General features: G+C 43.8%; 2 protein-coding genes across 2 annotated transcripts in view; one reads left to right on the top strand and one right to left on the bottom strand.

Moving 5' to 3' along the window:
- Nucleotides 1-15,047, top strand: part of T265_02210 (hypothetical protein) — a gene marked incomplete at both ends in the record, with an annotated part of 61,688 nt that overhangs the window by 11,347 nt on the left and 35,294 nt on the right. The window contains one exon of the mRNA XM_009166398.1: nucleotides 1,881-2,906. Within this exon, the coding sequence (XP_009164662.1) occupies nucleotides 1,881-2,705 (825 nt within the window). The remainder of the gene's footprint in view (nucleotides 1-1,880; nucleotides 2,907-15,047) is intronic.
- The window catches only part of T265_02211 (hypothetical protein), a gene marked incomplete at both ends in the record, with an annotated part of 45,697 nt that overhangs the window by 3,786 nt on the left and 26,864 nt on the right, over nucleotides 1-15,047 (bottom strand). Inside the window, 2 exons of the mRNA XM_009166399.1 lie at nucleotides 9,692-9,827; nucleotides 13,443-13,509. Coding sequence (XP_009164663.1) covers nucleotides 9,692-9,827; nucleotides 13,443-13,509 — 203 coding nt within the window. The remainder of the gene's footprint in view (nucleotides 1-9,691; nucleotides 9,828-13,442; nucleotides 13,510-15,047) is intronic.

Raw genomic sequence — 15,047 nt, 5'->3', positions numbered from 1 at the left:
GTCGTTATTGACTCGAATGAAAGACCGCGTTTCGCCAACTGCGTACAATTTGGTGTGCAAGTAGGACATAAAGCTGATGGAAACTCAGGGAATGGTCCCGCCTGATTTGCCTCAAGTGAAGCGGAACCGGTAGTAGGCTGTCGAAGAGCCTTCAACAAACTTACAGATGGTGTGTTATTTCAAGAAAATAAACTGTTATACATGGAATTTTGGCGTTCCTTTTGCAGCGCATTCATTTGAAGAACATCGTAAGCGAGACATTCAGTTGAGTCTCCCCCCAACATCAAAATGAGTGTATTTCGCCGTTTACATACACTTTGAGGTTCATTTAGAACAAGGGCTAATGGAAACTGAGAATATATGCGCCAACCTGATGAGGAAGGCGGTCGTGGGCTGTCGAAGAGTTTTTCGCTACCGTATGAATAGTCCGTTCTGTCAGGGAAGGATATTTGTCTCTGCTACTTTTTATTAGTGGAGGATTCGTATGGGGAGTTGCATGTTCTGACCTCAACCGTAATTTCAGTGATTTTTATCTTGGAAGCCGTACACTGATAAGTATACCACTGAATGATTGTGGATCAGTCTAAGGCAAGTCGTGAGGGACAAAAGGAAACAACTTCAGCGGTAAGTTGGTTTCGCACACCTTCCGCGTTTGGTTCTCTATAGTTTGAAATATCTGGCGTTGAATACTGACTTGCGTTACTCGCGTGACGATTCACAATCCCTGTCTCCTGATCGTCTCTTTGCGAATCCACTGGCCCCAGCAGACTTCAGCCATAGTTCTGAGATATCAGTCGTAAGGATGAAAAAAAATAAATAAAGCGTTCAGCTGTAGCACCCTTCCGGTGCCTAGCTGCCATGCCACCCGAAGGAAGCACGAGGGCTAGGATACTGCCAGGTTGCCCAAGCCTAGACAGGGGAAGTCGAGTGGCGGAGGTCGGATTCGAACCACGAACCTTCCGGTCGGGAAATTCGCGCTCTAACCACTTGGGCCATCTCGCCCAGGGAAACCGAGTTATACACTAAGTCTTTTTAGTAACTTGGACAACCACATGGTGGAGCGTCAACAAATGTGAGGTGTTGCAGCAGGAACGTGAAAGTCACTATCCGCTTTCGCTCATCTTTATCTTACCAGACATCTGGTCATCCGTACTACATTTCATTCTTTCGACCTATCCCTGTACTTGTATTGTAATAACTGCGGCACAAATCGTGTAGTTACTTAACTGTTAGGGTTCAATTCGTAGCTCAGTCTTAGCGCTGTATACTTAAATGTTCGGACAGTTACAACCAAATTCGCCAACGTTAATCGATAGATTGCACATTCGTCTACTTCGGATATACATGTGTACAGCCTGGGTACAAGTCCGAAGGTCGCTACTCGTCACACCTTATGTGATCACTTTACTGCTATCCATAGGTTTATCTGAAAAGCATTGTTTTCAACGCTAGCCCACCCGTACATTGTTGCCCATATATCGATCAGTTTGGCACAGTCCGACCTGCTACTGTACATAACCCAACCACACCGATATAGACTGAAGTGGTTACCAACTGGCAATGGAGGTTCACTTTCTTCATGTACGTAACTGCATATACGGTATGCTAATTGTCCTGTAAACTTAAGTTACACTAACGCATAGCTGAATTTGCCGAAACCATGTAATCGGGTCCACAGAGGGGTAGTTATCTTGTCATTTTGTTTGTGTCATCCATCTTAGGTTTTTACGCGCTGCACTGGTCTACAAAGCGAGCTGTGACAATGTCTGTCATTTTTTGGGCACGGAGTATATAGTCTCCTTCACAAATATGCTTGATAATGTAGCCATCCGCAAGTTTGTTTTGGTTCTTACTGATATGTAATTTGCCTTATTTTACAGTTTCTCAGTCAAGCCAGATCTCGTTCACTCCATGAGACCAGTAAGCAGTTAGCTGGAATAGCGACACGCCGTTTCCTGCCGCTGGTGCTGCATGATTTTGATAAAGCCAGTGGAAATGGGGACAAAATTGTTTACAACTGCCTTCCGTCGTGTGCCACAATAGGCTGGGCGTTGATGGCGCGAGACCTCGGTATTGTGGCTCGTATCGCAGAGTATACGCTGGCCCGAGACAAAGAATTTTGTGTCGAAAGTCCGTCTGAAGACCCGTACCCGCATCCCACGGAGATTGCCGAAATGGCTGCAATCGTTTTGGGTTTCTGCAACGATCAGGCATTACGAAGTGTTCCTCCCTCACAATCATTTCAACCTGCAACCAGTCTTAGTGAACTTTGTTTGTCTTCTGAGCTGGCTTTCCTCGTGCGCTATGCCAAACTACAGCAATGTTTTGCCAGTGGTGATATTGAGACTGCTGTCGATCGGTTGATCGATTTACTGATCACCGGCTCTGGAAGTTCCAGTGCGGTGGAACTTGGTGCCGCTTCGTGCGGTTCAGGTTCGCTTATATCCACCCGTCTGCGTCTACGTTTGCTCACTGAAGTTCGTCACCTGCTGGGGCGTAGATGCATTCGACGGGACCAAGCAGAACTTTTGATTAGTGCTCTTGTGGACTTGCGCCTGGATACCTGCGAAGACCCGACTGAGGATAATAAAAAGCTGAATGACCTACTGGTGCACATTCACATCCTTCTGGCCCAAGAATTAACCTCCTCGTTGCTTGTTCGAGAATCACAGATTAATAACGTGGTTCTTGGCGGTGTGGTTTAAAACAATCCGGACTAGTTGCTATCGATTTCTAATCCGATGTTTATTGTACATATCTGGTTCTCATGCAATTCATGTCTTGCATTTCGTCAATCGATGTACCTACACTTCTGGATGAAAGCCCGTTCCAATGTTATATTTCGTCAGAATCACAAATGAGCGTTTATGCATCAGTATGGTAACCGGCGTAGAACGATGGGAACAGTGGGTTGAGTTTTCTGATGATTTCTCGCCAGGGGGTTTCGTTTGCCTTGCCGTAAATTACCAGATTGTATACCGGTTGCACTTTGGATCCCGTGCATTTGTCGCCTAGTGATGCTAGCTATGCAAGATGCTCCTCCGTTGTTACCTCTGTTGTTTCTCTGGATGTCTGCGTTATTTCTCTAACTTTCTAGGTGCACGCCACATCTCATGCCAGTTTACCCGCCAGTTTACCCATTTGAGAGCCTTCTTTTGTGTAGAGTTGATCCTGCAAAATGAATAACCGCCATACTATTTAATTTAATTCGGTAATCCGTGAATTTTCCCTCAACTTGTCACAGAGGATTTTCCCAGCGATCTAGCTCACTGGCTACCAAGCGGTGCCAAATTGTATAAATTGAGCCCTTTCAGTCGAGCCTGATGCTCACTATCAACGCCTAGACCGTTTTTTTCCGATAAACCGAAATCATTATTTTGATGAAATAGGTCTTGAGTACTACAAGTGGCTGCTGTGTTCCGAGATTTTAGTTTTCTTTACTAATGTAAATGCGACATACACCCATTGAGCCGGCATTGCTTGTGACGATATCCTCCCCTTACTGGTCATATAGCGGAGCTTTTCATCAGCTACCATCCAAAGCTGGTGGATTCGTCATTCGCCCTTCTCAAGAAGCATCATGTGTCTAATTTTGGAACGCAAACTCCGGGCCACGAGTGAGTTTCAGTAAAATATGCAGTGCATTCCGTACTTGAGCCCACGATTTATCACATGCTTTGGAGCTTCTACACTATTTTCGTGATCACAGTTGGAACAGTTTCTTCATTTAGTTTCCTGTGACCTTACTGGATGCATTTCTGTCTTACTTTGACCTTATCAACATTCGTAATTTCCCCGTTAGCATTATAGCTCAATTAGACCGTGGTTATAAACACAGTTATTTTATTTTCCTTACGCACACGTGATCTGCTTTAGTCCTCTGACTGATATAAGTCAGCCACCTTTCTCAACCTATATTCTAAGACCTTCCACGACTTCTTCATTAGGAGAACCTCTCAAATGCTCAACAAAAGGAACTTTTACGGCCCAAGAACAATCGCTTTTTTCGGCTTGATCCAGTAAATAGCTTATTTCACCACCCTCTACGATGGTATCCTACACATCTACGGCTGTGTGAGAACCGCACGTGAACCTAAAAAATAAGGGCCATTTTTTACTGATTGCTGTATGCGGGCAGTCCCGCAGTGTAGTTGGAAGTATGTGAGGTGGTTGGCCAGGAGAGCAAATAGTCCCTTAGGAGGTAGCCTTGTGCTAGCTAACTGCATAATTATTCAGCCGACCGACCAGTCAGCCGATATTTCAAATCAGCTGGTACCAACTGATGATCCTTTTTACCAGAATAGACTCGATACTTTTTTCTTTTCGTCCCATTATGTTAAAATGAACCATTTGAAACCAAGCATTTCCATACCCTTACTACTTGTTTATTTCGGTTTAATCAATCAAAACCTATCCACAAATTTCCGTCTCATTGAGCGTCCTACCTTCGTTCTCAGTCTGAGCACTTCGTTTAATATACCATTCCTTACGTCATTCGACGTTTCGTGTCCTGGAAACATGCCAGGGTTTAACAATTTATCTGGTTGCTTAAAAGCTGTGCAGACAATCAGCGATGATATGATTTACCCTGTCATATTTTATTGACTTTGATGTCTAGCGTCACTATTGGCCATCTTGTACTGAAATAGTCACTGTATTTCAATTGGTGGATAGCATTGTTGATGATACTTTAAATACCGAAGTGAACAGTTGAAATTGCAACAACAGCTGATTTTGTGGGCTTGCGTCAGCCACTGTAATGAGCAACCGGTCGGTGTCATTGTACATCAGTAATGTGTCCAAAGCGACATGGTTCAATGGCGGTTCGACCCCGACCTCCGCCTCTCGATTTCTCCTGTCTAGACTCGACCTGACAGTATCCCAGCCCTTACGCTTCCTTTGGCTTGTATGACAGCTAGGCACTGAGAGTGTGTTACAGCTGAACGATTATTTTCAGTAGTGTATCCTGCAAACGATTTTAAAATGCTAATGTGTTAAAAAAAACATTAATTCTGAAACGAGGATGAATGGGAGAGACGCAACTTCTGAAAGGGTGATTGGAACAGGATGAGCTGTTTTAGCTGAGAAAATCACATATGCATTATGATGAGAGTCCTGGAGCTTTAAATATTCTAGTGGCCAACCCCAACTTAAGGCGGGTGAAAGATTTCAGCACACTCCATAATCTCTTTTAAGGCTACGAGTTCGACTCACTGTTACAGGTAGATATTCTATTCTTTAAATGAGTTATATAAACTTTTCTCTGATGGGTGCCTTTATTTTTTGACAAGTAACTTAATAGTTTTTGCGACAGGATATTCGTATGTGATTTCTTTTGATGAAAGTTTACTGTTTTGACGAAAGAATTGCTAATGAGTCGCACTTGACTGGCAGTACCTGTTTTTCAAAATGCACCATAGCGTCATAGCGAGTTTGAGTCGTAGTATATTCCTCCGCTTTCTCTTAATCATGCAAATGTGTCCGTCTACGGTACTTCCGCGTATTGGTTCCCACGCTTTTTTATAATCGACCGGAAGTTCACGCTACTGATACCCGATGACTCGATGGTTTAGAACGTTAGATGGCCCCACCCAGTTTGGTTTGCATGGGCACGAGACCCAACTGCTGTCCGCCGTTTAGTTCACCTGATACGGGTGATGTGACCTGATTCGTGGCAGTTCCCTGTTTCGTGTGATCTAGTTCACGGTTCTTACAGGGTTGGCGCCACTCAACACGTGCAGCCTTAAAACGCCAATGGTTCACCTCTCCCTATTTACGTTTGCAAATAAAGCCATCCCTACAGCACAACATTCGAGATGCACACGCGCCTACGGGTATTCAACTTTCCGTCCGCGCCGATTACAAACGTCTTATGAATAATGCATTAGTGGTCTTGGCTTGTTTTGTTTTGTTTTTCGTTGGAACCACCTGACACGTTAGTCTGTATTTCTCTGAGGCCGGTGCATCTACGAATTTCTAAGACCAGCTAAGCTGAAAAGTCAACGTCCTGTTTGTGTGAGATAATCGGAAGGTCAAAGAGTGACAAGTGCCTTTAACGGTCAAAGTATATCAGTAAATTTAGGAGTGAGTGTCTGTCCGTTTACTGATATCATTTTTAAGGTTACATCTCATGTCGTACGGCTTTCCGAGTGGCATGATGTGCTGTGGCTGATCTGAATAAGTTTGCGAGCCTGAGCATTCTTCAGCCGTCAAAACTACCGATTCTCAATGGAAATGATGGACAAGATGGCCCAAGTGGTTCGAATCCGACCTCCGCCTCTGGACTTCCCCTGTCTAGGCTTGGACAACCTGACAGTATCCCAGCCCTCGTGCTTCCTTCGGCTGGCATGGCAGCTAGGCACCGGAAGTGTGCTACAGCTGAACTCTGTTCAGTCTGCCCGAGGCTACTTCATTTCCAGCGGTGAAATCACTTGGCCGATAAGGATTTCAGGCCTTACTTCTCAACGAAGTTTTGAAACTAATTTACTTCAGCTAATTCCTGTATAGCTTTGCAGATCAGCATCATCTTAAGATTTTCACCTATCATTTGTTCTCGTGTGTTATTTCGACTGCGGTTTGTATTTTTCAGTCTTCTAGACTGGCTTATGGACGAACTTGGCTCCCATTTCTTTTCAGAGATTTCTTTCCTGCAATGACCTGTTTAGTCGATACCATGTGCAGCTCAACTTTTGGGTTAAGGTATCCAAGTTTTAGGGCTGTGAGTTTCAAATTGTGTGTGCTTTTATTTTTGGACGAGCTTTCTATTCGCCCGGTTGTTCTGCACTGACCCACCGCTGCGCCCCAGTTCGCCTCCTAACAACGCAGCGCTGATGTCACTTCGATTAGTGATGAAACATCTGCAATCAACTCTTCTAACTCAGTGAACTCGGAGTTTTGGTTAGCCTTCTGACCATTGAATTGTTCGTTCAAAGGAGGACTTCAGAATGTGTGGTAAACTGGATCCATATTGATACGTTCGTTTGGTTTTTCTGTTGAGTACCATTTCTGATGAGCCCTGGTAACTGATTAGATTTCGTCCAGTCTTCTTATTTGGAAACAAGTGACGTTGGGTCGTGCTGTTCATGTGTTTGGGCGATATCTGGTGAAGAGTTCTTCCTTCGTTAGTTGTGTTACAGACTGTGTCGATGCAATCTAGCAACGCTCGAACGCAACGTTGTGGCAGTAAGCGTGATTGTTAATATAGGTGCAAATGTTATTCGTGCGCTTTTCTCTCCCGTCTACTTTGGTGTGTGGTTGTCCATTGGGTGTTCCGGTGACGCAAATCCAGTTTTCCATTCTCCCCCCTCTTCGTTCTGAAGTAACAGCGAGTCCATGTTTCACTCAAATATCGAACCGTTACTAACGGGTTATATCCGGCACCAGCATCTGTATCAACCTTTGCATGCTAAATTTTTCAGTAAACCCCGGGATTAATGCTCCCATGAACTTTTAGTACGTTTTGCCACTAGCCACATGCTTCTCTTATTTCGCCCCTCACACACGTCAGGAAGGCTCAGTGCTGGGTGGTAAGGTACGCCGCGTAGTAAAATTATGTAGCTTAAACGCCCGAGCATGTTTATTGTTCTACCCTATACTTGTGCCTATTAAGTTCATAGAAAAATTCAGTCGCTTTACAGTGACGCAAGAAGTAAGCACAGTCGTACAGGTGGACTGAATTCTGAAGAGAAATTTAACTGCATATCAACGAAGTCGATGGTGAACTGTCGAAGGGTTTTTAACAGCCGTGTAACTAATGTTTAGACAAGTAGTAATTAGTTCACGTGCATGTGCGCAATCGTGGTCGATTTTCTGTTCATGTTGTCTGTCTTGACCGATCAAGTGCAAGGAGAGTGGCCACCCTCAAACCGGTCAACCAACCAACCAGTACACTCGGTTGACCAGAACCTTTTCTTAGTAGATTGCGTTGTAGTTCTACTTAATGGACCTGCTAACCACCTCGTTTTGCCTCTGGATGTATGGATTCGTTTGGATAGTCCGCTTAAGCACACGAAAGCGAGTGATAGGGTTTTTCATCTGGTTTCCGATTATCTTCCTCAAGAGTGCCACAGAATTTACTGTATTGGGATCGACTGGCTATACTTAACACGAAAATCTGTCCGGTGAATGTTGAAAGAGTAGTGGGGAATTGGCGTCATCTATCAAAATAATGGTTGCTCATCAGGTAGTCTCCTAGTTGTCTGATAATGGGTTTTGATCAACCGATACGATTTCTAGTTATACCTGCCGCAGGCTGTACCCCTTGAGGTTACTAGTCAAGATTGGCAACTTGGTTGGAGTTTAGTCTATAAGGACGGAAGGTTACGTTAGGTGAAAACTGAATCCAGAACATGAAGAAATGTCCTTTCTGAAGTTCTCAGACTTATATGCAATCAATAAGGAATATTCAGTGAAATTTGTTTGCTTGAATGATCGTTAGCCTATAAGTCCCACCGCAAGAAACTGGATGCTCTCTTCGCCCCTTTGTTTCATTCCGTTACCTATAAAGCCCAAGCAACAGTTTAGTACAGTGGTGTAGAAGCTAGATCGTATTGATGTAGGAGGCTTCCAGTTATTGTGGTGGTCCAGTGATTAGTGCATTAAAACATCTTGTGTTACGAGGCCAAGGTTTTTGAAATATGGGATTTTGCCCGAGAAGGTGTGGCACGTTTGATGACAAGGGAACTTCAACCCGAAGGGTATGACAGTCAGTCAGCTGTTGATCCGGTGGCAGTTGATCTGTCTGCCTCGTTTGGCCTGCAAACTTTTCGTCACCGTACGAGATGATATCATCAGTGGTTAATTGGGTAGGTAATTTCTTCTGCTTGGGTTTACGTAGCTTTTAATGACTACTTACTATATTTAGCGTAATTAGCTGTTCGGGAATCGGCTAGTAAGTAATTCGCTAGGTCCTTCTGGGATTCGTGCTGCGTAATTGCCAGAGTATCCTGCTTCTGACTGGTTTGCTGAGTGCCTTAATTACTGTATCTCTGCTACATTCCATTTGATCTGTTTTACCTTTCCCGTGTGTTGCGTTTTAGCCAGCCTTCTTGTTATTGTATGGTATATAGGACGCTTTTACTGCTATTTTTCGTTGATTTGATTGGTCCGTTTGCCATTTCTGTTGCGTTGTGTTATTGTTTTGTGACTCGCGATAGGTTCCCGAGGTACTCTTCCGGTTGGCGCAATTTCTGCCTGTTGTTCTGTTAGGACCCCTGATTCGTGTTCGACATGAATGCATGCTGCAGTAGTATTGATTCTGTCCAGTACTTCCTCCTCGTGCCTTCTGACGGCTCCTCTCTTTTTTGTACAGTTCCGAGTTTGAGTGCCCAGGAATTTGTTCCTAGGCTTCTGAGTAGAAGTGAAAGACCCTTTTATATCAATTATGGATATTTTTTTGGGATGGAAGGAACGCTGAATGTCGCAGCGCCCCAAAGAAAGTTGCTTTCCTTTCGGCTCCACAACCGTATTAATTTTCTCTAGGTACGGTTGAAAAACATTTCCTCCAGAACGTCTCTGGAAAAAGGGTATACTATCTCCTACCTGCCGTATTCAGTTCCGAACGAATATTTCACTTTGAACCATTTGTAGTGGTAACCTGTAGCCGTAAGCTGTTTAAAATGTTATTATACTCCTGGAGTCGCCGACCTCGGTGTGTGCGTTGTCTTTGTAACGTACCGTAGCCTTAACACACCCGTTTGCATTCCGATTCGGTTTTAACTGGGGACTCACCTGGAACCCAGCTGAATCCCTCATTCATGATAATTTTAAGCATGAACCGAAAGTCTAAACGTTTTGATAGATGTTGAGTCATATTAATTCCTTCGTAGCTAAAAGATCGGTGAAGCAAACATGATGACATGCTGAGCTAGGTCAGCGCACACGTGTATACATGACAACCACTAATATAAAACACCGGTCGTCTATTGCATGCATCGGTACGAACAGCCATATTAACACTTGTCAGGCTGGGTGACTTGGTAACGTGTGCATGCCCACTGAGTACACGCAGTTTGCGGTACAGTGGGTAACTTTACAGACAACCGACTTCTCGTATGACGGAGATTCTGATTGATTCTGTCCATTTATTTCACTTGACCCGACTGGGAAAAAATGATAACTTATGCTATTGAGCTCCGGTGTTTGAATCTACAACGGTCGGAAGGTTGTGTCTATTTCAGTATTGTGTTGTCGAAAATCTTCTGTTGTCTTCTGTGGTGCCCCAGGAGCTTAAATCTTAAACGTTTATCCAGCTGGTGCGACGTAAACAACGGCTACGCCGAAATGTTACTCCACTTGCTCTCAGATCGAATTGTAAACTTTTCAACAGCCAGGGCATAAATCTGACGAGTATTCGGCATTACTTTATCCTTATTTGTACCGAAATCCAACTTCTCAATTCTCCAGACAATTCAAACCCTGCATCAAGTTATACTTTGGGAACATACTTTCATAGAAATTTGACTATGAGCACTTAGTCAATTCCCTAAAGGGAGCATTTTCAAAGTGAGTTGGTGCTAACCGGAGGTTCAACAGAACCATACCTGAACTTCTCCTTTTGAGATATACTTCAACGCCATACGAAATAGCACCAACTAAAACGTGAGGTGGCCTCATGTTGAACAGAGGGCTGATTCACAAATGAAAATGTGCCAGGATATGTGACGCAGAAATGAAAATATACTAACCACTATCAGTCAACATTTTGTGGCGGCATGCTAGACCGTCACTTGTTCAAACACCCATTCCCGCCTTGCCTGGTGCGATAGCGGGAGCAAGTAGTTCAGTACATTTGGCGTAATCCCGGCTTTGTAATTGCGGTGACGGTGTTTAGCTTGGAATACCACACTTGGTCACCTCCGACAGACGGATTCTTGTTGAAATTATTTGCTGCTAGCGTTAAGTAGATGAACAAATACAGCCACGAGGCTTCTAGGTGCGAGTAGTGCAAATCGAGGCTAAGTAAACTTGATAATAAAGTAACGGACGAGTGAATTGAATGAAATCTGAGAAGCAGAAAAAAGGCACATAGGGAGAATCCTGGTGGGAGAGATCCACATCGCCTGTGCACGAAGAAATGGTAGTATAAAAGCAGTAAAACTGGATAAGCATGCTTCGTAGCCCAACGGTTTATTCAACACCGAATGACAAAACAGCAGGCTGGTTCCGAGATCACGGCAACTGATCCGATCAATAAACATTTGCCAAAAGACGAGTATTTTATCTCCAGTCACCATATGTTGAAAATTACGTCCCAAGAGTGCTCCTGTAGAGATGGAATACCTTCAGATACTAACAGACATAACAGGTTTATTCAAAAAGTAACTCCTTCGCTCAAGGGTCATTCACTTGCCATTAAAACAAGAGATCCTGTCGACATACCAGAATAGGTATATCCCCATCCATAAAAGGATCAATTAGACCAGGTCCCACGGATTTTCCCCATTTGTATTCCACCATCCATATGGTGATTCATATTAAACCGGCTGTCTTTTGGTAGTATTTCGCGGGGAAGAAGACAATTTTCATCGATCCGTATTTTTGTGCCGTCGACTATTCTTTTAAAAAAAGGATAGCGTAGCGGAGAACGTTCGACTGAAACTTCGGTTTGTGTACACACTACATGCTACATATGAGGATTACATTCTTCACCAAAGTTGCCCAAAACAGACTCGTCTACTTAGTCAGTATATATTAGATAAACTCTAGAGCGAGCAGCAGTTGCTAGCTGGGAACAAACGATGAAGCATGACTTGGTCGATACCTGACTAGTTTTATATTATTGTCCCTATAGGCAGTAATTTGAACTCATCTCTCTTCTGGTAAGACGCAGTGTTAAGTCCAGATGGACATACAAAATCCAACTTGAAATGTATTGACTTCCGATTTTCATGATTTTCGGAATCAACCAAGTAGACTGAGTCTATATAGTCCCACTTTTGTAGATCTATTAGCCCAAACACTATGCATTCGAGTCAATAACCCTCTTTTTGCATGAATGCTACTGGGGCCCAATCGCTGAATTAGGAGAGGGACAATAAACATCCGTCTGTAGATGATCGATTGGGATATTCACTTGTTATTTTTTTCATCCCCAATACTGAGGGGCTTTATGTTATTCCAAAATGACGTCTGCGGCTGGATGATTAGGGTAGGACAAGAAATTTACTCATTTCTCCCACAGCGCACGAAAGCAACTGGATATACGCGCACATGTGGAGTGACCAATTTTCATACGAGTAATGTTTGGATGCAGAGGCTCCAGGAATCATATGGTATCCATTCGGAATTTTTGACCGGGGAATCTCCTTTCTTTCCCTTAAAAAAAGTGTTAGATATTTCTACGGTACACAGCGTTGAGTATTCCCCTTTCACTTGGCTAATTGGTTGTCGACGGGAACTGCGGTGTTTGTCCGAAATTTTTTCTGGAACGCACTTCGTCAAAACTCAAGCACTTTATGAAGCAGAATCTCTGAAGGACACATTACCTAAAGATTATATATATATATATATATATANTATATATATATATATATATGCATATCTGATTTGCCAGTCAGGAATGGCTGATTGTTGGGTGCGTACTGTTTGCTCGACAGCCACAGACATTTTGTATGAAGCCGAATGTAGAGCTGCTTTCAACCGGTTAGTCGAACAGTGCTCCCCGACTGTATCGGATGCGTCGGTCGTAAGTAATGACAGAGCCTCAGGATGTGGTCAGGCTATGTTGAAGATTACCAGTTTTAGACACCTGAATCCTCGAAAGGTATTCTCAGTAATCGGGAAAGTTTTACTTTTACCACGTAAACGATCGGTGCGTGGGTGCAAAAGAGTAGTACCGCCGGGGATAAGATTTCTGTAATAGTTTACTAAACCAAACGGACGACGAAGATCGGAACTACACGCAATTGCACACCGATTTGATTTTTGAGCGAGACTCACCTGAAACCCAGTCAACCAATCGTTTATGATGTTCGACAAATTTTTTTCGGTAACTATATGAATAGTATGTTACTTCTTAACTACAAAAATGTTCGAATGAGTTCCGCACTGGATATCCAAAAATTGCATGCATCTTTGACGGCAGAGCTGTTTTCGCTGAGGAAACGCAATGCTATAGGAACTCAAGAGGACTCCTAGCTAGTTAAAATTTGTCGGTATTGCTAGTGGTAACCAATACGGGCAAACAGCTGGTGCAAATGTTGAAGATGTTCATCCTTTGAAGCAATGGTGATCACAACACCATCAATGTATGACTATACGAAATCAAAGTCACGACAGACATCCTATATGAATCGCCGGAAGTTCTTGTCAGCATAGCCCAGGCCAAATGGTATACGGCAGAAAGTGGAAAACGGTTTCGTGACCGTGATTTGGGATTGTCGAACTCAGCTACTGAAGCGTGTTAATAGTCTCGAAACTGGTCGACCATGCTAACAACCCACGAGTCCTTCGGGCTGAAAGCGATTTTCTGAATCTGTGGTATGGGGTTCAGTTCTCGGTACTCGAAGCCTGAGGAAGGCAAAGCATATGACTGAACGCCACTTTAACCATTTCGAGTTCTTCAGGCGGCAGTTTGCGGGGACAAGAACTCAAAGGCTGGCTACTTTTGAAAATATAACTTTCGACCCTCAGCTTGACTTTTCACCGTTCCTGCGTTGGACAAAAGGGACAAGAGAGGTATCTTGTGAACAGAATGCAAATGCAAACTCTACATAGTGTGGATAACATCTGGCCGATAACCCCAGTGTTTGCGTAACTAGCCCGTATTTCTTGGTTAATGATGTGGTCAGCTGAGTCTGAGAACAAAAATGCCATTCGTATAATCTACTGGGCATCTTCGAACCTATCAAACTTTGTTGGGTTCAAATTGTTATCAGTTTTAAACGCCGTTGAAATCCGGTTACACAACTCACAGTTCTACGCTAAGAAGTTGGTTTGAAATATGAACAAGTCAGTCCAGCTTCGCTCTCGAATTGACGAGTACGACATTTTTATGAGTGAACCTTCTTACCCTTTCGTTCTAATTACCAGAAAAATTCTGCATTCTTCATGAACACGAGTTTAACTTCGTGATCTTCTGGAATACTGACAGTCACCTAAACTTAGCTTCTTTTGTCGTGCTGTTTGTTCGGATGATTTCCACTTCCTGGATAATCAGTGTGTAAGACACTAGTCCGACTAGAACCGCCATATCACAATTCTACATTAACGAGAATGTGTTAAGACAACAGGCCGAGTTCGAATAACCAGAAGAATTTTTCATCTAGAATGGATATCCAATCCGCTTTGTATACGAATATAAAACAAATGACACGCCGGCCGAGATTAGCATCGGCTGAAAAGAAATCAATTCAGATCTATTTGAATTTCACATGTGACCCTGTAGCCGAAACGGCATCGGATGTGCTCCCACCAGTTATCAAAACGACTAACGCAGAAGGAAATTTAAGTGCAGTCTTCCTACCGAAACATATTCTGAGCAAGTGAGTAGAGGAAAGTTTGACCTGAGTCTTTTATGCACTCACCCGGATGCGATGCATTGTAAATGAAATTGGTCGTAAACCTCATGATTGTCTCAGTCACCGTAAGCAGCACCAAGTTTTTCGACAAAAAAAATTTAGAATTAAAAGACGTAGTTGGTCTCAATACGTCTGATTGACTTAAATGATAATGTGCACGACCTAAAGCTACCACCTTGACATGGTGATCGGACCTGAGTGCCGCAATGGTCTCGCGGGCTACACTGACTGAAACCTCGTTCCACAAGGTGCAACCATGCCGGGAAGGCCAAAGGGAAAAGCCACACACGTACTACGAGTAATCACGCGACGAGGCAGTCTGGGGGGGGGGAAGTCGTACTGTCCTCTGCGATAGGAGTGTGAAGACAGTAAGGCGTTTCCCCCAGGCGACCAGCATGTCCATATTTATGGAAGCAGCGATGCTGTCTTCCCCCGAGGAAGGACGGGTTAGAAAAGGTCGGCCCCAAAAACCGCACACTCCGATCGCCCAACGGTTGACCGTGACCGCCGGCGCATTATCCAATACGG

Source organism: Opisthorchis viverrini, assembly GCF_000715545.1.
Source record: "Opisthorchis viverrini unplaced genomic scaffold opera_v5_27, whole genome shotgun sequence".
Classification (NCBI taxonomy): Eukaryota; Metazoa; Platyhelminthes; class Trematoda; order Opisthorchiida; family Opisthorchiidae; genus Opisthorchis; species Opisthorchis viverrini.
Note: the sequence above shows the minus strand (reverse complement) of the source record. Positions and strands in the feature narration are given on the sequence as shown.